At 38.1% G+C, this 23,963-nt stretch overlaps 1 protein-coding gene across 1 annotated transcript in view; it reads right to left on the bottom strand.

Moving 5' to 3' along the window:
- The window catches only part of DEF6 (DEF6 guanine nucleotide exchange factor), a 43,483-nt gene that overhangs the window by 16,376 nt on the left and 3,144 nt on the right, over window positions 1-23,963 (bottom strand). Inside the window, exons 2-3 of the mRNA XM_051996454.1 lie at window positions 15,560-15,700; window positions 14,717-14,902 (exon numbers count right to left, since the gene is read on the bottom strand). Coding sequence (XP_051852414.1) covers window positions 14,717-14,902; window positions 15,560-15,700 — 327 coding nt within the window. The remainder of the gene's footprint in view (window positions 1-14,716; window positions 14,903-15,559; window positions 15,701-23,963) is intronic.

Here is a 23,963-nt window from a genome sequence, read left to right as displayed (position 1 = left end):
GAGGAACAGGAAGTGGTTGGGTTACATGTATCCTGCTGCTGCGCACAAAGTTGCTGAAGATTTGGGGGCAGGTCATAAAGAAATACTTAGTATCTTCAGCAGTTCTCATCAGCAATGTTTGACTGAAAACCCATCTCAAATTCCTCTCAAACCTAGTCTCATCCCACTATAACAGTGGCCTATCTCTTCTCCCTATCCTTACTTATGACCTATTGAGTAGTTTTGGTAGAAAAATAGCAATAATGATATAGTAGAAAAAATAATGGATTAGGGTTATTTGAGTAACCACTCTGTCACTAATTACTATGTCAATCAGTCAATAAGCATTTATTAAGTGCTTAGTGGGTGCTAGGTGCTGGGAATACAAAGAAGATTGTTGAGGATAGTCCCTGTTCTCAAGGTCCCTGCTCACAGTCTCATTAGGGGGACAATATGAAAACAACTTATGTAAAAATGAGATAGCTTGCAGATGGGATAAACTGGAGATAATCTATAGAGGACATGCACTAATATTAAAAGTAATCAGGATAGGCAGAATTTTAGCTGGAACTTGAAAAAAGATAGACATGAGAAGGGAGAACCTTCCAAGCACAGATGAGGAAAATGCCTGGAGTCTGGAAATGGGAGTGTCTTGTGGGAGGAACAGCAAGGATGTCATGGTCAATGGATGTTAGAGTATGTGGGGGGGTGATAGGAAGCCTGGAAAAAGAAGAGGGGGACAGGGGTGAAGGATTTTGAATGCCAAATTAAGAGTTTTTTAAATTGATTTTAGAGGTAAAAAGGAGTCGCTGGACTTTATTGAATAGGGGATGACATGGTCAGATCTGTGGTTTGGGAGTATTATTTTGATGGTGGAGTAGAAGTTGGATTGGAGTGGGGAGAGACTTGAGGCAGGAAGATACAGAGCAAGTCAGTTCAAGTCAGTAGATTAAGCACTGGTAATGTGGCAGACACTGTATCAAGCAGTGGAAATTTTAAAAAGAGGGGAGTGCAAAACCAGCCCTGCTCTCAAGGAGCTCACATTCTGTCTGGAGGATATAGATAAGAAAATAAATGAACATATACATGGTATGTACAGGGTGGATGGACAACCTCTCAGAGAGAAAGATATTACTAATAGCTAGGAGAGATGCAAAAAAGTCCTCTTGCAGAAAATGAGATTTGAGCTGAGTCTTGAAGAAATCTGGGGAGACTTCCAGTGCAAAGGAAATCCTCCCAAATTCCCCTCTAAACAACTAGAAAAATCACTTCAGAAATGATTAGCATTGTGCAGAAAAGGTCTCTCTCATGATGTGGGAAGGGAGTGAGGTACAACAGCAGCAGTCAACCTCACAGCATGGCTCCAAACTGGGGCAATCTACCCTTTTACAAATCAGTAGACCCCGAGGCAAGTAAGCAGTACAGTCTAGCAAGACCCCACCTAGCCACTCCACTCCAGAATAAGCCATGGGTGAGGTCTTGATCCCATTGCTAACCAATAGTATAAAGCGGGCCCACAGGGAGATCTTGTCCTTTTGGCCTACCATCTAAGAGACCTTGTTTCTATAGCAACTTAGCAATAGGGCCCCACCCCTATGGCAGACCAGCAAGATCTCACCTCCAACCAAGAGAAACCACTGAACCCATAACAACCCAGCAGCAAGGCCCCACCCCTGGAGCAGGCCAGTAGCTAAACCCTACACCCAAGGGAGGCCAAAGGGAAAGCTTCTGCCACTCCCCGAATCCTTAGTAGCCAGAAGGGAAACTTACCCTCCAGAGAAAGCAAGCAGCTAAGTACTGAAGCCTAGTAAAAACCAGGAGTAAAACCCAGAGCCTCAGTATAGAAAGCTTGAAATAGTGCAGGACCAGAACCCAACATTCATATAAAAAGACTAGGTCACAAAAAAAAGGCAGGGAAAAAATGAGCAAAAAATGATAATAAATTTTACTATAGAAAGTTACTATATTAATAGGGAGAATCAAGGCATAAACTTAGAAGAGGACAAATTGGCTACATGTGAAGCCTCAAAGAAGAATGTAATTTGGTCTCAGACCCAAAAATAATTCCTGGAAGAACTTTAAAAGGATTTGAAAAAAGCAAATGAGAGAAAAAATGGGTGGAAAATGAAAGTGATGCAAGAGAATCATGAAAAATGAGTCAATGGCACAGGAAAAACTACATAAAAATTAACCAAGAAAAATAACTTATTACAAAATAGAATTGGTCCAGTGGAAAAGGAAATACAAAAGCTCATTGAATAAAATAATTCCTTAAAAATTAATTGAACATGTGCAAACTAATGACTCTATGAGACATCAAGATACAATAAAACAAAATTTTAAAAGTTAAAAAAAACCCAGAAGAATATGTGAAATTTCTTATTGGAAAAAGAACTGCTCTCGAAAATAGATCAAGGAAAGCCATCATAATAATTAAACAAAAAGCCTGCACAACATCTTTCAAGAAATTATCTTTTTTTCCCCCCCTAAGGCAATTGGAGTTAAGTGACTCTTTCAAGAAATTATCAAGGAAAATGGCCCAATATATTCGAATCAGAAGGTAAAGTAGAAATTGAAAGAATCCATCAATCCTGGCCTGAAAGAAATCCCTAAATGAAAACTCCCAGGAACATCATAGCCAAATTTCAGAATTCACAGATCAAGGATAAAATATTACAAACAACAACAAAGAAACAATTCAAAGATAAGAAACTACAGTCAGGATTACACAGGATTTGACTTTCACATTAAAAAACCAGAAGACTTAGACTATGATATACTAGAAGGCAAAAGAGTTAGGACTACAACCAAGAATCACCTATTCAACAAAACTGAATATAATCTTTTGTAGGGAAATGAATATTTAATGAGATAGAGGAGTCTCAAGCATTTCTAATAAAAAGACAAGAGTTGAATAAAAAATAAAATTGACCTCCAAATACAAGACTCAAGGAAAACATTAAAAAAGTAAAAAAAGAAACAAGAAAGGGAAATTCAATAAGATTCAACTGTTTATATTTCTATATGGCAAAATAATCATTTGTAATTTTTAACAACTTCATTACTATAAGAGCAATTAGAAAGAATATATGTAGTCAGAAGGTGCAGGTATAAGGCAACTTTGATGGGATGACACCCTTATAAACATAATAAAGGCATGAGAAAGAAAATTGCACTCGAAGGTGAAAGAGGGAGATTAAATGTGGTAAATTGTCCCCCATAAAAGAGGCATGAGGAAGCTATTATAAAAGTTGGGAAGACAGGGGATGGGGATGGCAGGCAAAGCTTAAATCTTACTCTTATCTAAACTGGTTCCAAAAGGGAATAATACACACACAGTTGGTATCTTACCCAAAAAAAGGACAGGGATACTAAAAAGGGGAGAAGGGATTAATATAAAGGAGGGTATGTAGAGAAAGGTAGTGATCAGAAGTAAAACACTTGGGAAGAGGGAAAAGGTGGAGGGACAAGAGAGAGTAGGGTAAACAAAAATAGCATGGATAGAAACACACAGTTAATTATCATAACAATAAATGTGAATGGAATGAACTCACCCATAAAACAGAAGCAGAATGGATGAAAAACCAGAATCCTACAATATGTTATTTACAAGAAACAAATCTAAAGCACAGAAATACACACAGGGTAAAGGTAAGAAACTGAAACAGAATCAATTATGCTTCAGCTGAAGCAAAGAAAGCAGAGTTAGCAATCATGATCTCAGACAAAGCAAAAATCTAATTAAAAGCGATAAAGAAGGAAACTGTATCTTGCTGAAAGGTACAATAAAGTTATATCAATATTATATATATGTATGTATATGTAACATTAAATGGTATAGCATTTAAATTTTTGAAGAAATTGAAGGAATTAAAGGAGGAAATAGATAATAAAACTATACCAGTGTGTGTGTGGGGGGGGTGTCTTCAACTTTTCTCTCTCAGAATTAGATAAACTAACAAAAAAAACCAAGGAAGAAGTTAAGAAGATGAATAAAATTCTGGAAGAATTAGATATGATAAATGTCTGGAGAAAATTGAATGGGAATAGAGCAGAATATATTTCTCAGTGGCACAGGACACCTACACAAAAATTGACCATGTATACATGTACATGTACATAAAAACCCTATACTTAAATGTAGAAAAGTAGAAAGAATAAATGCACCCTTTTCAGATCATAACACAATAAAAATTATATTCTGTAATGGACAATGAGAAGAGATTAAAAATTAATTAGAAATTAAAAAATCTAATCCTAAAAAAATGAGTCAAAGAACTAATCACAGAAACAATGAATAATTTTATTAAAGAAAATGACAACAATGAGACAATATGCCAAAATTCATGAGATACAGCCAAAGCATTACTTAGGGGAAATTTTATATCTCTAATTGATTACATTAATAAAACAGAGAAAAAATAGGTCAATAAATGAACCAAAATAAATTAGAAAAAGAAGAAATTAAAAATCCTCTTTAAACACCAAATTAGAAAATAGGAAAATCAAGGGAGAGATGAATAAAATTAAAAGAAAGCCATTGAATTAACAAATAAAACTAGAAGCTGGTTTTATGAGGGGGAACCTCAATAGGTAAACCATTGGTTAATTTGATTTTAAAAAGGAAAGAAATAAACCAAATTACTACTATCAAAAATGAAAGGGGTGAATTTACTACCAATGAAGAGGAAATTAAGACAATTGTTAGGAGCTATTTTGCCTAATTTTATGCCAATATATTTGACAATCTAAATGAAATGGATGAGTATCTACAAAAATATAAATAACCCAGGTTAATAGAAGTAAAATATTTAAATAGCCCAATATTAGAAAAATAATTGAACGTGCTTTCAACAAATTGCTTAAGAAAAAAATCCCCAGGATCTCATGAATTCACAAATGAATTCTACCAAAAATGTAAAGAACAATTAATCCCAATATTATATAAACTATTTTTAAAAATGGGCAAAGAAGTCCTACCAAATTCCCTTTATAACACAGAATGTTTAATTGTTCTTGTTCTATCAGCATTTCTATGTATTACCAACAGAATCCAGCCGCAAAAAGAGAGAAAAAGAAATTCTATTTATAATAACTTTAGACTATGCAAAAAACTTGTAAATCTACTTGCTAAAACAAAAACAGGAACTAAAACACAACTATAAAATATTTTTCATACAAATAAAGCCAGATCAAAACAGTGGGAAAAATATTAAATTGTTCATGGGTTACATAGGCTGAACGAATATAATAAAAATGACAATTCTACCTAAATTAAAATATTTATTTAATGTCATACCAATCAAAAATTTTTTTATTGTAGCTGAAAAAAAATGATGGAATTCATCTGGAAGAACAAAAATTCAAGGATATCAAAAGAATCAGTGAAAATAAATGCAAAAGAAGATTGTCTAGTCATACCAAATTTCAAACTGTATTATACAGAAATAATTATCTTTTAAAAAATTTTTTCAGAAATAATTATCAAAACAATCTGATACTGGCTAAGAAATAGAGAAGTGAATTAATGGAACAGATTAGATGCAAATTGCATTCTACTAAATGACCATAGTAATCTGGAATATGATATACCCAAAGATCCAAGCTTTTGGAACAAAAACTCATTTGATAAAAACTGCTAGGAAAACTGAAAAACAAATTGAAGAGCTGCAAAAATGATTTTTTTCTAAAGAGTGTACTGACTAGTCACCATTCTCCTTAATAAATTGTAATACTACTCACTCCTGGATTTCCTCTAGCTTTTCCTCATACCATACTTCCTATTTCACCCTTGTTTTTTGGTCTCCTCATCTAGCTTTATCATTCATATCATGCCCTCTAACTGTGGGTATTCCCCAAGGTTCTATCATGGGTTTCCTTTTGCCAATTCCAGGTGAGGGCATAGGCGGGTTCAGCTCTTTGAGTATATTCAGTAAATTCTCCCTATTGCCAACTCATATGGGGAAATGGTGGGAGGTAAAGCTGGTTCTGGAAGTGTGTGATGATGTGTTGTTGGAGGGGCTTGCCCTATGTCAGGTATTCTGTGATTACTTTAGTTCTGCTTACTGCGTGGTTAAGAAAACAAACAAAAACCAAGTTAAAACTTGGTTTTTAATTGGCTAAGCTACAACCAACCAATTATTTCTTTCCTTCTGGGTTGTGATTGAGGAAAGACTTGTTAAAAGGCTTCAGGTGGGGAGAGAAGCCTTAGGCCCTTATCTCTCCACATGGGATTACCATGCCAGCTATAAATGTCTCTGTATTTGTTCTTTCTTCTCCTGGATGAAAGAATGTTAGGGAAGTTAAGGGCTAAAGTTTAGTGGTTCTGAAAGTATGGTCTAGAGAATCCTGGGGATCTCTGAAACCCTTTTAGAGGGTCTACAAATTCAAAAACAGTTTTTATTTCCAATATGGTAAATGTCTATAAATACAATCCAGATAAACAAAAACACTTTGGAGATATCCTCGATAATTTTTATTAGGATAAAGATACTGAAAACAAAAGTTTGAGAACCACTGGGCTAAACTATCCTTGAGACTTTCAGAAGTTTAAAAGCTACTAGAGTTTCAGGCATTGGAATCTTTCTCAGAGTTCAATGGAAACTCAATCTGCTGACACATTCAATCCTAAGGAGTAATCTGTAGGAAGAAGCTCAACAGTGAACTAGCCTGCTACATCCTCACTTAGTTCACACCTGGATATGACTGTAGTGGGGCAGATGTGACTATAAAACATCAAAAAGCAAGTCATCAGATTTCAAACCTACTTGGGATGTAGGGAGGATACACTATTATCTTTGTCAGATGACCAAGATCGATACATACAGCCTCAGTTTCTCCCCTAGATTTCAATCCTCCTTCATCACCAATTGTCTATTGAATCCTTCCAAATGGAAATCTTAAATTTAACAGGTCCAAATTAGAACTCATCTTTTTCCCCTAAATCCTTCCCTCTTCCAAACTTTCTTATTTTTCCTGTCCCCATCCTTATAATCAGTGAGGTCCATAAACTTTGACCCAGCATTCGCTCTCATTGCCCCTTCCCATATCAAATTAGATACCAAATTTTATTGGGTTTTTTGTGTTTTGCTTTTTTTTTTTTTTTTGGTGAGACAAGTGGGGTTAAGTGTTTTGTCCAGGGTCACACAGCTAGTAAGTGTTAAGTATCTGAGGCCAGACTTGAACTTAGGTGCTCCTGACTCCAAAGCCAGTGCTCTATCCACTGTGCCATCTACCTCTCCCTCCCCAAATCTTCCAGTTTCTCCTTCACAACATCTCACATCTGACTCCTCTCCACTCACACAGCCAGGACATCATATCTTGCCTAGTTTATGCAATAGTTTCCACATGGGTCTCCTTGCCTAGATTCTTCTCACTCTGTAATGCTAGAGAAACTGAGACAAGATAGAGTTTTTAATATTTTATTTGGATTTCTGAGAGGGAGAGATTTTCTGGGACCAAAGGATCCATTTTGATCCCAGGGCTAATGTCTTAAAGCATTCAACATCAGCCTCAGCCTCAGCAAGGAATGTGAGATTCCAATGAATTATATATGTTTCCATAGATCAGGGTAGGCAAGGGGGTAGAGTCCAAACATTGGTAAATGGTGGGAATTTCCAAGAAGTGACCATCAATCCGATTCTGACAAGATGGGGGGGGGGGGAGGAGGGAGAGGTGAGACCATAAATTCTTGATAACTTAGGAGGATTTAGGAGCCAAGAAATCTGAACTCCCCCATATCTGGGATTATACATTTACATTTTATGACTCTTTTGGAATGCAAGAGTGGCCAGATCTTAGTCCTAATGGTAAGGAAGGGGGATTGCAACGATGAGGCAGAACAATTAAGGGAATTGAGGCAGAACAATTTAGGGAAACTGAGGCAGAACAATAAAAGGAAACTGTGACACAACTCCAGTCCATCCTATGCTCCTGTTGTGATTTTCTTTAAGCACAGATCTGACTAGGTGACTCTCCTACTCAGTCACCTCCATTGGCTTGTATTGCCTCTAAGATCAAAAATCAAGTTCTTCTGTTTAACTTTTAGAGCCTTGTACAATCTGGCCCCAGCCCATTTCTCTAGCCTCATTTCCAGACAGATATGCTCCCTCTCTTGTTATGTAAATATATGCATGCATATGCATATATGTATATGTGTGTGTATATGTGTGAATGTATGTGTGTGTGTATATATACTTTAATATAGAGGTAATTTCAGAGGGAAGGCACTAAGATTGAGGGAGCTGAGGGGATTAGAACAGCAAGTGGTTAATTGTGAGAATTAGAACCACCCTAACTCCATCTTGCCACTCATTTCTAGAACTAGCTCAATTCCCTTTCTCTTTGATTATCCATCTAATCCAATTTCTAGCCTATAAGAAAACTATTCAATTGATGGAATTGGAAGAAAATTTATTTTATTGTTTGAACCTAGTCCTACCTGGCTAGGAAACTGGACTACCTTTCTCTGCTAGAGACCCTTAACTAAGGATCTAGGTTATGCTGACCAGAAATTCAGTCAGATTCAAAGATTAACACAAAGAGTTTTCTCACAATTATATTCCTCAAATAATCCCTATGTCTTATCTGAAAACTGATCCCATACTGTTCAATTGGTATAGTTTCCATATTCCCTATGGTTGTTTATAGACACTTGGGGAGAGTGGGATATCTCTTTTTCTGAACTTAGAAAATTTTATCTGTTCACTCTCTCCCTTCCAACTTGGAAAGTCTCTAATTTTTCATCCAATTAGAAATCCAATTATTCTGTTGTTTCTTTTTAAGTAATTGGTCTTGTTTGATCAATTATTTTTAATGTATAAAAAATCAATTTCTTGTTGAATCTTAAGCTGAGGAAGGGGTCTGGTCCCAGTTTGCTGGTCAATTGGCTACAATATGTTGCTATGCTCAGAAAATTGAATTCAGGAAGATGAATCTTCTTGATTCCAGACCTGGCTCTCTATTCACTGTATCAACTAAGTGCATCTAGATAAATCACCTAACCCTTATTTGCTTCAGTTTGGCATCTGTAAAATGGGATATACTGGAGAAGGAAATAGCACTCCAGTATCTTTCCTAAAAGGACCTCATGTGTACTTGGAGTCTCAAAGAGTTGAACATAACTAAAGAATATCATCATCATCATTGTCACTATTGTCATTGTTATCATCATCATCATCACCATTATATTCAAAGTTCTTTATGATATGACCTCCTCCTAACTTTCCAATCTTCTTACACCTCACCCCTATGTGATTCAGAGACCTAGCCTCTTCGGACCTAACTCTGGAATTTTTACTAGTTCTTTCTCTCCACATCTTTACCTCCTAGTTTCCCTGGCTTCTTTCAAATCTCAACTAAACTCCTATTTTCCAATGCCCTTTAATAAGTTGATGTCTTCCTCTCTGTGGCTTATTTCCAATATATCCTGTATAATTAGTTTGCACAAACTTGTTTACATGTCTCCTCCATTAGACTGAATTATTTGAAGTGTGAGCTTAAGGAATTTGCTTTTTTTTTTGTACAATAATTCCAGTGATATGTCTAATAAATGCTTATTAATTGACTGAGTCTCTACAAACATTATAGAACATTAACAAAATATATCATTTGAAAAAGAACTCTACTTGAACCTCTTCTAGGAACTTTTAAAATTAAAAAAAAAAAGCTTTCTCATTAATATTTATGAGGAAGGCAGAATTCATGGTGTTGTAGGAAAAATGCTACATAGAGTGGCAGGAGAAACATGAATTTAACTCCATTTCTGACACTTATTAGTTGTGTGATCATGACTAAGTCACCCTTGTAAGCCTCAGATAGCTTATTTTTGTAAGATGAAGGTAATACTACCAGGGTACTTTTCTTGAAGGATTGTTGTGAAGGTTAAATTAAGTGGTATATAGGATTAGGTGTCGAAGTGGATAGAGCACCAGCCTTAGAATCAGGAGGACCTCAGTTCAAATGTGGCCTCACATACGTACTAGCTGTGTGACTCTGAAAAAGTCACTTAACCCTGATTGTTTCAAAAAACAACAGCAACACAAAAAACTGAATTATATATGTATGTATATATATGTGTATAAATATATGTACTTATATATGAATTGGATTATATATGTGTACATATATATGTATATGTAATTTTGTAAATCTTAGATTGCTATGTAAATGTCACTAATATTAACTACCTTATTCTATTTTCTAAGGATAGTAAAAGAAATGTATATGCCATCTATAATGAAAAGGACCTTTCCTAATCTTCAGAATCCTTTCACTTTCTTTCATTATCTGGTTCCTTGGCCTCTCTAGTTAAAATAATTTAGATGGCTTTACCTTTTCCTACTTCGTCTATGACAGGATTAATATCTACCAGTATTTCTCCACATTATGGTTTGAGCCTTCTCCTCCCCCTTTCCTCCTGGGAGAGGAATTAGTTTTTCCTAAAAGGAAATGACAGCTAGGTGGTGAAGGAGATAAAGTGCCAAGTCTAGAGTCAGAAAAACTCATTTTCCTGAGTTCAAATCTGGCCTCATACTAACTGTGTGACCCTGGGCAAGTCATTTAATCCTGTTTGTCTCAGTTTCCTTATTTGTAAAATGAGGTTGGAAAAGGAAATAAACCATTCCAGTGTCTTTGCCAAGAAAACCCCTAAGAATTGGATATAAATGAACAGTAACAATAAAAGGAAACAAATCCATCTCAAGACCTGATTAGCCCCAGATTGCCTGGTGAAACTTCCTGGTTACCTACGGCACAAAAAGTCTATGCCAAATAAAGCTGGGGGCCTCTTTTGAGTTCGTAGATTTATGAAGACCACTTGAGTCAGTGTGCCTTTGTCATATCCTGCTCTCATGACTATTTTTTCCCCATACAGAGGTGAAGGGGATCTCTTATAGAGAATTTAAGTGCACTGTTTCCTTATTGCATATTCTTGCTGGGTTAGGGCAAACTAAACATCTTTTTGTTAACTGTTGCAGGACTTTTGAGTACTTCATTTTGTCCCAGCATCAACTCTGAACTAAGAGAAAACAGGCATTAGAAGGACCTCCAACATCAGCCCCGCCACACATACCTATAACCCCCATATACTTACTCTCATCTAACTTATCCTTTTCTGTAATTCCAAACAAGCTTCTTTTGTATATAGTCCTAAGTATTCCATTGCTAATCATTCTTCATCTCTTTTCTATTTCCAAACTTTTCTGCATAAACAAACCAAGATGTTTGGTGAGATGGGAGATAAAGGTTCTGTAGAGGATACTGACTCCAAAAAGAGGCAGAGGATGTAGGTTCACACTTGGGATTGCTACTTCCCTACCTCTATGATCTTGAGGAAAGACACTTAACTTCTCTGAGTCTCAGTTTCCTCATTTGTAAAATGATGATCTCTTAAGTCCCTTCTTCATTCCTAGAACATAACTGAACAAAAACACTCACAATTGCTTTACTGGGGCATTTTATATTACATTCTACTAGTAATAGGACAACCAGGTGGCTCAGAGATAAACCACCAGGTCTGGAGTCAGGAAGATTCCTCTGTAAGTTCAAATTTGACCTTGGATATTTACTAGTTGTGTGACCTTGGGCAAGTCACTTAAACCTGTTCACCTCAATTTCCTTATCTCTAAAATGGCCTGGAGAAGGAAATGGCAGATCATCACTCTCATATGTACCAAGAAAACCCCAAATGGAATCACAAAAAGTCAGACTTAATTGAAACAATTGAATAACAACCCACAAGAGTTGATTTGGGTAGGGAAATGATATGGTTAGTTCTGTGCTTTAGAAAAATCACCTGGTTTTCGTGATAATCAACTGTGATGGACTTGCTCTTTTCAACAATGAGGTGATTCAAGGCAATTCCAATACACTTGGGATGGAGAGAGGAGAGAACTATGGAGACTGAATGTGGATTAAAACATAGTATTTTCACCTTTGTTGTTTGTTTGCTTGGTGGTTTTTTTTTCCTTATTGTTCTGTTTTTTCTTGCATAGCATGATGAATACAGAAATATATTTAGAAGAATTACACATGTTTAACCTATATTGGATTGCTTGCTGTCTTGGGGAGATGAGGGGGAGAGGGAGAAAAATTTGGAACACAAAATCAAAACAAAAGTGAAAGTTGAAAACTATTTTTGCATGTATATGTAAAAATAAAATAATATTCTAAAAAAATAAGAAAAATCTCTTGGGTAACTGGAGGATGGCCTAGAGCTCATTTGCAAACAATTCATGTTTCTAACAATTGAAGAAAGGTTGGCTAAAGATTGGCATATTAACATAATGGAATATTATTGCTTTGTAAAGATAAATAAATATGAAAAACACTAAGACACATAGAAGAAAGACATACCAAGGGGTGTGGATCAAAGAAAGAGGAATTAGAAGACATTAATACAAACTGACTTTTAAAAGTACAGAACTGGGGAGTGGAAAAAAAAGGATCAGAAAGGATCACAGGAGCCTAGATTTAAAGCTTGAAGGGACTACCGAGGCTAATGCCCTCATTTTACAGATGAGAAAAATACAAGCCTTAGACACTTATTAGCTGTGTGACTCTAGGCAAATTATTTGACTTCTCTGTGTCTTGTTTTTTTCCTCTGGAAAGTGAAGGGATTAAATGGGTTCTGAGGATTCTTTCAGTTCTAAAACTATGATCTAATCTTGATCCCAAGTGAACTCTTGTTTTGATAATGTTCATATATGTGTTTATATATGTGTGTGTGTGTATGTGTGTGTGTATGTGGTTTTATTGGAAACTATATAGCTTATTTTATTTGAAACTGTATGGTGCTCTGTAAAAGTGAATTAAATTGTGGTTATTTGTATTAAATTTATAAGGAAAATAATTTAAAGAAATGCCTCAGGCCAAAGACAGTCATGTTGCTTAAATGGCAGGATCTGACTGGTCCAGCAGAGGCCCCTGGCTCCCAAACACTTCCCCTCCCAGCCTGCCAGAACACCACCTTCTGAAATTCCAATCACTACCATTCATTCCTATAGGGGAAGGGCCTTTCCAGGTAATCTCTTTTAAAATGCAAATACTGGGGCCAAGGTTAACCCTATAATAACAGAAATAATTGACATTTAGGCTTGTAAAAACACTTGACATGTTATCTACTTTGAACCTCAAAACAACCCAGTAAGGTATTATTATCCTCATTTTATAGATATGGAAACTAGTTAAGTGACTTTCCTGGATCATACTGCTAATATGTGACAGAGGTGAGATTTAGTGCAAGACCTTCCTAATTTCAAATCTAGCACTCTCAGTTATGCCACCAAATAATTTGGTCTTTAGAAGCAAGGAAGGAATGAAACAAGCATTTATTAAGCACTTACTATGTGCTGGGAACTGTGCGGAGTGCTTTAGAAATATTCTCATTTGATTCTCACAATAACATGGGAGTGAGGGCTATCATTATTACCATTTTACAGTTGAGGAAACTGAGGCAGACAGTTGTAAAGTCCAGGGTCACACAGATAGTATATATCTGAGGTGACATTTGAACTCAGATCTTCCTAACTCCTAATTCTAGGCCCCACTGCTTCATCTACTATACACAGTAAACAGCTCTGATTGAATATAGCTGAGGATTGAGGATCTAAAAAAGGACGATTTTGAAACCCTGGACAGTCTTCATCTCTAGCTTTTGCACAAATGCCACCTTGCCATCTCGCTAGGAGAGTCCTTTTTCTCTCCTTCAAAGAAGAAAAGTTGCCTTGTATTTGCTTTGAATATATTTTTTATATATGGTGGAATCATAGAGAGCTGATCTCAAAACCAGTAGGAGTCATTTGACATCTCATTGTCCTAAACAACTCCTCCAAGACTAAAATGGAGAAGGCACCAACTTGCATTGATAGACCAGGATCCTCACTGGGAGTCCTATGCTACCAAAATGACTGGTCCAGACTTTATCCGGTATGTATATGTAGTCTCCTATAGAATTTAAGTTTTCTCGAGGCAGAACCTTTCATTTTTGTCTTTGAAGCTTCAATATTGAGCACACGCTCAGGAAGCACTTAATGCTCAGTGACTGATTCTTTGAGGAATTCATGATTTCAGGGGTAGTTTTAAGTGGCTAGAGACTGGGAACGTTATGCCCTGAATAAAAATATTATAGCACCTCCCTTTCCCCTTCTTCCTTGCCATTAGGACTGGGAGAATTGAGTCAGGAAAAACCTTGAAGTTCTGGCCACTTTACATTCCACTGTAGAATAAAATCTAGGTTCCTTATCTCAATCCTTGCTAGGATAATTCCCCCTCCTTTTGAATATTGCCCCTCTCCTAGATATCTCCAGACTTTTTTTATTTTGACCCCAATCCTGTCAGGATTAAGTTATGATCCTTTCCTAGAATTATGGCTTGTCCACTCATCCAGTGTTCTCACCCCCCTTATCTGCCTTTGTTTCCCCTATAAGATTGTATGCTCAGGTTATATATAGTTAGCTATAAAAGTTCCCTGCCTCAGTTCCTCAGGGCCCGATAATTTTTGAACATGAGTTTGATTTGGCCGGCTAGTCTGAACTCTCCACTATTAAAAGATTATAAACCAATCTCTGTCTTGCTTCAGTTTCTTTGGCATTATAGGGACAACATTGGGCATCTGGGAGCAGGGAAGGGATGGACATTAGGATGTGGAAAGTTCAATGCTCTCTTAGGGGGTCAGTCCTCCTTAGAACTCCCCTGACTATTCCTGAGCCCCTTTTCCTGTCCCCTTCCATCCCCTTACCTCATCAGGCACCATGACGAGGGGATACTTGTCCTCAGACAGGAAGTTGAAGAGACACCAGAGTCGGAAGGCATCCTGATTGGACAACGTGCTATTCCCGTTTCGGTTGGGCTGATAGTTCTTCTTAGCCGTCAGAGTCCAGCACAACTCATCAAAATGCTCTTTGACAAAAGCCCCCTCTTCCACCTGGGATCAGAGCCAAGACATCAGCCCGGTCTCAGGAGTGGGTGGCTTACTAGATTCCCAAGCATGATCCCAAACTTAGTCCCAGCTTGCTTTGCCCTGCCAAGCCCTTAGGGGATCAGAGCTCTAGGTTTGGAGACACATGAGTTGATGTGATGTCACCCTGCTAACTAAGAAGCCCCCTCCCAGCCAAGGGGAGAGAGAGAAGGAGTTTGGGGAGTTTGGGATTAGAGGGGAAGCAGAGGAAGGAGACATAGTAAAAAGATGTGGATAAAACTAGCGAGAGAGAAGTAACTGGGGTCAGTTTGGTGAAGTTGCGTACATAGTTGTCAAAGTAGAGGAGCAGGATTTGGAGTAGTGGGCTTGGAGAAGGAATGAATAATGAGTAAAATTGAGTAGTGAGAAAAATTAGGAATAGAGATTTGGCAGCCAAAGTAACTTGGAGTGGATTGGAGGATGATGAGAGAGAGAATAGAAATGTCAAGGGAATTGGAGGATAGAAGGCAGATTTAAAAAATTGCAGTTTGAGAACCCAAGACAATGGGGTGGGTCAATGAGGGACAGAAATATATGGAAGTGGCAACTAGGTGGGAAGAGTTCGGAAGTGGTTAAAAGAGATAGGTATAAAGGTGGGGGTGGGGGCCAGGGCTTGGCTCTCACCTTGTCCAGGATGTACTTGTTGAGATAGGGCATGTAACCCTGGCTGGAGACTGGGCCATCATCATCATCCCGAAAGTGCTCCTCCAGGGCCACCGGGTCATGGGGAATGTGCAGCACCGTGTACAAGTTGTGGGACAAGACCTGGGAAAGGGGTCATCGTTTTAATCCTCCAGTCCCCAAACAAAACTTTGACAAAGGTTCCTGTTCCAGCCCATTGAGCACAGGACAGCACAGGACTTCGCTAAGTGGAGAAGGCCCTTCTTCCCCTGATTCCAGACAAGGACTACAAGGTCCAAGGAATACTTGGATGAGAGTCCTTTTTATGTCCAGAAAGATTATGGGTTCCAGAATGACAGATTGAAGGGACAAAAGTGGGGCCTTAATCCTCAAATCCATTAAACACTCATTGTTTCTCCATCAGTTTTTCCACACCCAGATGTGTCTGGAACTGGCATTCTGCCTGCAGGACTGTCAGGTTGATGTACCTCCAGAAAGACCTCAAGGTAAATACAGGAGAAGGTGCCAAATGATGAAAAGGATGAGTTTTGGTGATGACCCCAGGAGAACAAACTGAAAGATATTTTGATGCAGTGAGAAAAGTAATGAATGGCCAAGGAACCTGGAGACACTAGTTAGAAAGTCTGAGCACCAACATTATATGACCTTGAGCAATGACGTCCCCTCTCCAGTCCTGTCATTGTGTGACTTTAGGCAAGTCATTTCTCCTTTGGCATAAATCACCTCCTCCCTCTCATGTAGCCATTGTGTGACTTTAGGCTAGTCATTTCCTCTTCAGTTTTCCCATGTGAAGAATAAAGGCATTGAACTCGATTTCTGTGACCTCCCATCTGCAGAAAGCCCATTTTGATTAAAGCACATTTTATGTGTTTTGCCTTCCCACTTATCACAAAGATAGGGAAAGGGATCAGAACTCAACTTGTGTTTTCATAGATTTAGGGAACTTCTCAGAGAGTCAACTCAATCTAACAAAGGAAGGAAGCTTTTACTTTCTCTACAACTCATGGTCTCAGAGAGATTAAGTGACTTTTTTTGACCAGGGTCACCCAGCCTGTTTGTGTCAGAAGAATCCAAATCTTCTTAGCTTTTAGAGGCCAGCTCTATTTCCACTTATCCACACAGTTTCTCGGCAGCACAAAGACAGTAGTGTAATAACTTGCCCTTCTTAGCATATTGTTCTGTTAAATTATTCTCCAGATAGCTCATGTTTGTACATGTACTCTAAGTCACTTAACTGCTCTGGCATTTATTTCGTCATTTGTGAAAGAAAGGGGTCTGGAGTAGATATTCTTAAAAGTCCCCACTAGATATCTGGATGATCCTGGGCAAGTCAATTAGTCCTTTTGGCCTCAGTTTCCTCCTCTGTAAATTGAAGATTTACAACATGCCTTCAAAGGTTCCAACCAGCTCTAAAGAGATGATTCTATGGCATTCTATAATGTATGTTTTTAAAATGCTGAGAAGGGATCAGATAAAAGTTTATAAAATCATGACGGGAATGGGCAGGAGAAACACTGGCTTGTTTGAGAAATCTTGGCTGTACTAGAACAAGGGGGCCCCTTGAAGCTCAAGAGGAGAAAATTTCTGGTAAATAAGAGTAAGTACTGCTTTTTGTACTCTAAGTCAGGCGTTGGCAGACTTTCAGAGTCAACAGCCAAGGTTTAATTTATTCACAGCCATGCAATGGGTATGGGGAGGCCTGATGAGGTGCTTTCCAGAGGATTGTACCCTCAAACTCTGGCCTCCCAAGTATAAGAACTGATTCTTATGTAGCCCCTTAACATTTGAAAAAGATTTTTTCTTACTTTATTTGATTCACACAACCACTCTGTTAATATAGGGTTTAAAATTACCATTTTACTGATTAATATCAGAGAGTTAAAATAATTGGACCATAAGTGTCAGAGGTAGTAAATGTTAGAGGTAGCTTTAAATCCAGACTTTTGAGACTCTAAATCACGTTTTCTTAACTTTTTTTTTCTGCTATGTTTTGGCAATCTCAATGTCTATAGGTCTTTTCTTAGAACAATTTCTTTTTTTTTTAAAGATTCATAATTGAAGGAAATGCTAAATTTCAGTTTGTCATTATTCAATCATGTCTGATTCTTCATGATGTCATTTGCAGTTTTCTTTTCTTTTTTCAAGGCAATGAGAGTTGCCCAGGATCACATAGTTAATAAGTATTAAATACTCAAGGCTGGATTTGAACTTGGATCCTTCTCACTTCAGGGCTGGTACCCTAACCATTGTGCTATCTAGCTGCCCTCATTTAGAATTGTCTTAGCAAAGATACTGGAGGATTTTGCCATTCCCTTTTCCAGCTTATTTTACAGATGAGGAAACTGAGGCAAAGAGAGGTAAGTGACTTGTCCATGATCACACAGCTAATATGTGTCTGAAGCCAGATTTAAACATAGGAGGATGAGTCTTCCTGATTCCAGGGTTGGTCCTCTATCCACTATATCCCCTACCTGCCCAAAATTTCAATTAGATGTTAATAAAAATTCAGATAAGAATTTTTTTTTTCTGTTCAAATTCATGAACCACCCTTCCCCCTAATTCTATCCACAGACTCTTTGTGGGTCCCAAATTAGGAACTGGTTGAAATTTGGTGCTCTGTATATATTATATTGCAGACAAGACATAAGAAGCAGTACTGAAAGATGAAATCCTCCCTCTTCTCATGCTCAGCTGGGTCTTGCTTTGTAGCCTTGACATTAACTATAGCATCAGCATCTCTAATATGCCTCCAATGCTTGATCTCTGAAGTGTTAGAATGAATTAGGTCAAGAAAGATTTCAGAAAATCCATGAATAACATATATTGAACAGATCACTAGAAGTTTGGGGATTACCTACGGTCTGTGAGGGTGATGCTCTTGACTGTAGTAAAAGAACCCCAGGCTGGGAGGAATAGAGCTTGCTCAGGGTAGGTAAATCCATGGCCTTATGGGTGGTGCTAGGTAGCATCCAGAAAGAATGGCTGTCCCATTCTAAATCACAGGACCAAAGCCAAAACAAAGCAAGTAAGGACAAAGCAGGAAGAAGCCATACATCAGAGTGACATACACACACCCATATGTAAACACACATAAATATGAATTTAAAAAATTATTATTTATTTATATTGTGGTCCAGACCTATGAATGTAGGGAAATCCCACAATTGATGCTGACTGGCAATTCTCCTCAAAGTTACAGTCTTAGAGAGTTACCTGGGGAGACTGAAAATTTTGATGACCCAAAATTTCTCCCTTATTTCTAGTGTTTTTTCCTGTCTATAGACAGCTAAATTGTACCGTGGATAGAGTATCAGGCCCTGAATCAGGAAAATCTGTTTTCCTGAGTTCAAATCTGACCTCAGACACTTACTAGAAGTGTGATTCTGGGCAAGTCACTTAACCCTATTTACCTCAGTTTCCTCATCTGTAAAATGAGCTGGAGAAGAAAATGGCAAATTACTCCAGTTTCTTTGCCAAGAAAACTCTAAATGAAGTCACAACGAGTCAGAAACAAATGAACAACTTACATATACTTACTTTCTGTCAAAACCTGGCTAAATAATCAACTAAAAACAAAACAACGCCATCCTCTTTCTCCAAAAAACCTCTTCTAATTAACCTCAACCAAATGATTGTGCCTCCCTTCTTCACACAAAGGTCACCTTGTATTAATTTCCTTGGTGTAATGATTCTTCCTGAGCTGCCTCAAGTTTGTACATGTGTGCTACATTCCTTCAGGAAAAGGCTTTCTGGTTTCTCTAAGTATGATGCTCAGAGCACATCACAAATATCCTGACCAGTTTTCCTCATGTCTCACCTAAAGCCTCCCGGCTTTAACTTAAGTCTCTCTCTTCTTCCATTCTAGGTAGAAAGAAAGAGAGCTAGCTATGTGATTGTGGTTAAGTCACATTCTCTTCTCGAAGAAATGGTTTCCCCAGTGATTAAAATGAGAAAGTAGGTCTAAATGAAGGATTAGCATTTTTAAGACCCATTTGGAAATCTGGTAAAGGCTTCTTAGTATGCTTTTTAAATGCACAAAATAAAATATTCAGGACAACAACAGAAACCAGTTATGTGGAAATAGAACTATAAATATATTTTAATATGTTTGTAATTTTTTTGTCTGAACCCAAGAACTAGAAGATCTCTAAAGTTCCTCTTCAGGCTCTTTATTCTTTTTCTATCCATGTATGGGCAGTTCCTCAGTCCCCACCTTACTTTTAATCACACCAGCCATCTCTTCCAATTTAACAACCAGTTTCTTCATTTCTCGTTCCTGCTACTGCCCTTCCCTAGGCAAGGCCCACACGAGTCCAAGCTGGGGGAAGGGCTAAAGCGAATAGATTCCAGGGCTGTACCTATTGTGGGCCCAAATACCCTTGTGGGGTATTAGGATGATGAGAAGGGAGGGCTCCAGGAAACCAGGGCCTCAGAGCCTGTCCCCAGACAGAGAGGTTGGCAAACCTCAGAGAGCTATGGCTTCCTGAATAGGGTGTGCTCTGGCTAGCGCAGTTGGGGTCAGGAAAGGGGTGTGGCCACCTTGGAGTGTTATGGCTGGGACCTAGGGATCTCAAGGATGGTGAGCAATGCAGAACCAATCCGAGGTCCCTCAGTTTGGGATGTATTTTTCCTCTAAAAGTCATTTATTCTCCATTTTACAGAGGAAAAAGCTGAAGCACACAAAGCCACATCAGGACCGCATTTTAGGTCTTTTGATGCCAGATCAGTTTTCCTTATTGCTCCACATACCATTTTACAGAGTTAAGCACTTTTCCCAAAGTCACACAGCTAAAATATGAATACATGAGTGAGTATATGAATACATAAGTAAATTATATAATGCTGCATTTGAATTCAGGTCTATCTGCTAACTTCTCTTCTCCTCATGTTCCTAGACCCAAGTCTGGGATGTGTAATGATTGAAGGAAGTCCAGGCTCTGGGGAAGGGTAGCAGATTTAGTCTCCTCCCACCCCTTACCCATCCCCCCACCCCCCAAGGAAGGGAGCAGAACAAATACTTGTCCTAAATAAGAATGTTCTGGCTGAGAGTTGCTCATTGACTCCTTTTTCACCACTCACATGATTTTTCCTATTCTCCTTCTTTCCTCCCTGTGTAGGATTTCTCCTTGTATTTCTCCTGCATTGGACAGAACACTTTGGGTCCACTCCAGTCCCTTCTTGGAACCTCTCCACTGATTCAGAGGTGGGCCACTGTGTTATCCCACCCTGGAGTGGGGTAGAGGTGATGTTGGGTATTAAATTAGCACAGTCATCAAGGATGTTCCTGGGCACAGATCTGGATTTGAGGCAATGAGCTAACGCAAAGGTGTCAAACACCAGGGGGGCTGAACAAGATCAAAATTGTCATTGGAAAACATTTCACAAAATAAATAAAAATTCAATAGAACATAGCTAATGTTACTATGTGGTTTCTAAGTCAAAATGTGGGATACAGGAATACTTTTTCCTTTCTGTTTTGAGTTTGACACGGTAAAAAACTTTGTAAGGAGAAAGAATATTTATTATGCACTATGTGCTGGGTGGTGCAGTGGTTAGAGCATTGGGATTGTAGTCAGAAAGTCTTGTTGGAGTTCCAATCTGGCCTCAGACACTTACTAGCTATGTGACCCTGGGAAAGTCACTTAATCCTATTTTTCTCAGTTTCCTCATCTGTAAAATGAGCCAGAGAAGGAAATGGCAAACACTGAAAACCCCAAATGGAGTCACAAAGAGTAAGACATGACTGAACAACAACAATTACTTAAGAGGCACTGTGCTTATCACTGACTAAGGAAACAAATAAAAAATGAACTAGTTTCTTCTCTCAAGGAGCTTACATCTAACTGGGGGAGACAATATGGATTTATGATGAAAATAAACAAAACAGATAGAAGGTACTTTAGTGAATAGCAGGCATCAGGATTTGGGGTGAAGAAAGAGGTAGACATCATAGAGGAAATGCAGCTTGAGTTGAGCCTTGAAAGTACCGGGGATTCTAGGAAATATAGGTGAGGAGGAAGTAAATTATGTGCATGGGAAACAATTAGTGGGAAGTCATGGAGATGGAAGCTGTAGCATCTAATGGAGAACAGGGTTTGATTGGATTGTAGAATGTAGAGAGAATAAGGATAAGGGATGCAAAATAAAGCTGGAGAAGTCTTAAGGGATCAGGTTTAAATGCCAAATAGAAGAGCTTGTATTTGATTGTAAAGATAATTACTGATGACAATGACTGATATCATCAGACCCATACTTAGGGAAAGGGCACCAACTAAGAAGCAAGGAGACCCCATTGACTGTCAGATTCCCAGTCTCATCATCTGAGGAAAATACTTTGTATGAGAGGGGCCAACTTTTCTCTGTTCAGCCCTTGTTCAGCATATTTGTCACAAATGTTTTGTTTTCCTTTTTTTTTTTTTTTCTGCAACTAGGTAGGAGGGAGAGAAAACAAATTTTTGTCCACTTAAAAAATAAAATTAAAATTAAAAAAAGCTTTAACGCTTTTATCCTTTCTTTCCCCCACAATGGCAATGAATGAGAAGGAAATATGCTTTCCCCCCCAAACAAAAATTCTTGAAGGCCAAGAAAACAGTGTTGAAGGATATACATAAAAAAAAAAAAATGAAACTTTCCTTATCCTCTGATGACCCAAAACACTTTGGTTTGCAGATAGCCCATGAAAAAGTGCCCCTAGTAGAAATAATCCAGTCTTTAGCACAGTGCCTGGCACACAGTCGGTACTAGATAAATGTTTTTATTGATTGATTGTCTATGCCATTATTAAGTTTTTCTTGACCAGATAATCTGCTCTAAACAAGATCAAGGAAAACAGAACCCTGGAATTCACTGTGGATGCCAAAGCTAACTGTAGCTTTGTAGGAAGCATGCTGTAAAGATATGACGTCAATGACCTATCAATGTCAATGCACTGATCTGGCTTGATGGAATTAAGAAGGCCTATGTCTAATTTGCTCAAGACAATAATGCTTTGGATGTTTCCAACAAAATTAGAATCACCTAAGGTACATTCAGCTAGTCTTTATAACAATAAAATCATCTACTCTTAAAAACAAATTAAAAACAAACAAACAAGCAAAAATCTTTATAGCTCTCAGTTGTTGGGAAGTGGTCAACATTGAGCCTTAATCCATCCTGCAAAGTTGTATATAAATGGACAAAAATACATTTTCCACCCTCTGTTAGTAATCGCCAAAGAGCAAAAGAATTATTTGGTGCCGTCTCAGCTTTATTTAGGTTGAATAATTCCTGCTCATTCAGCCTTTTCTAAAAAAACCACATTTTCCTTCTTTCTTCATGATCTCTCCCTGTGTTTCCTTAGGACTGATCAGAAGCATTTGAGGCAGGGTCAGTTCCAGGTTAAAAACAATCCAAGGTCCATAATTCCCTAGAAGTACCAGCGTTAGAGAGTAAGAAGAGGGAAAGGTGGAGGTGAAAGGAAGGGAAGAATTCATTCTCTATTTTGGCCATTTGGTGTTGGTACTATTTATCTATCTCTTCTTAACTTCTTCCTCTGTCTTCTGACCACTTCTCTATTGCTCTTTTGCTTCTTCCGGCCCCCCTACTCTGACCAATACTTCCTCCCATTCCAGTTCCCTTGTCACTACGGAAGGGACTTTCTTGAATTTTTCTTGATCCTCTTGCTCCTTTCCATGAATTGTGATGTTGGCATCAACTGCTCCACTTTCCCTGGCAACTTTTCCTTATTGATATAGTGAATCCCAGAGCATTTAATTTAAAGTCAGAGAATACCTAAGAGGGTATGCTAGAGATCATATAGTCTAACCTCATCATTTTGTAGAAAACTTTTATCAATGTCCTACGCATGACCAAAGATTTATGTTATCATAGAGTTGGAAGAGACTTAAGAGAGGGATTTGATCCAACCCCTCATTTTCCAGATATGTAAACTGAGATCCAGGAAAATGGAAAAATGGAGTGACTTGCTTGCCCTAAGGTCACAATTGATGCTCAGCTTGATTCTCATCCAAGTTAAGATGTAGCTGTAGTCAGAAGCAGCTATTAGATCTTTCCAGGGTCATAAAGGAACATTAAATCAAATAATCTAAGCTCCTAGTGTATCCTTCCCTGGGAAATATACTGTCCCTAAATGCTTCAGGGAACTAAAGTGTAGGCCTAGATATGGGTCTGGACTTGGTAGGCCTCTCTAGTTGACCAAGTAGTTAAAATGGGAGGGCCATAAATTGGGTTCCCTATAGAAAGGGAAAACAGGAAACATGGAGAAAAATTCTGGGGCCCCTGGTGATGAAGGACAAATGAATGGCACCTAAAATGGGGAAAACTAAAGAAGTGGGGGACACTGAATAACAAACTCAAATTTCTGGAGGAGGTTAGCTCAGGTGATGAA

Source organism: Antechinus flavipes, chromosome 4 (assembly GCF_016432865.1).
Source record: "Antechinus flavipes isolate AdamAnt ecotype Samford, QLD, Australia chromosome 4, AdamAnt_v2, whole genome shotgun sequence".
NCBI lineage: Eukaryota > Metazoa > Chordata > Mammalia > Dasyuromorphia > Dasyuridae > Antechinus > Antechinus flavipes.
Note: the sequence above shows the minus strand (reverse complement) of the source record. Positions and strands in the feature narration are given on the sequence as shown.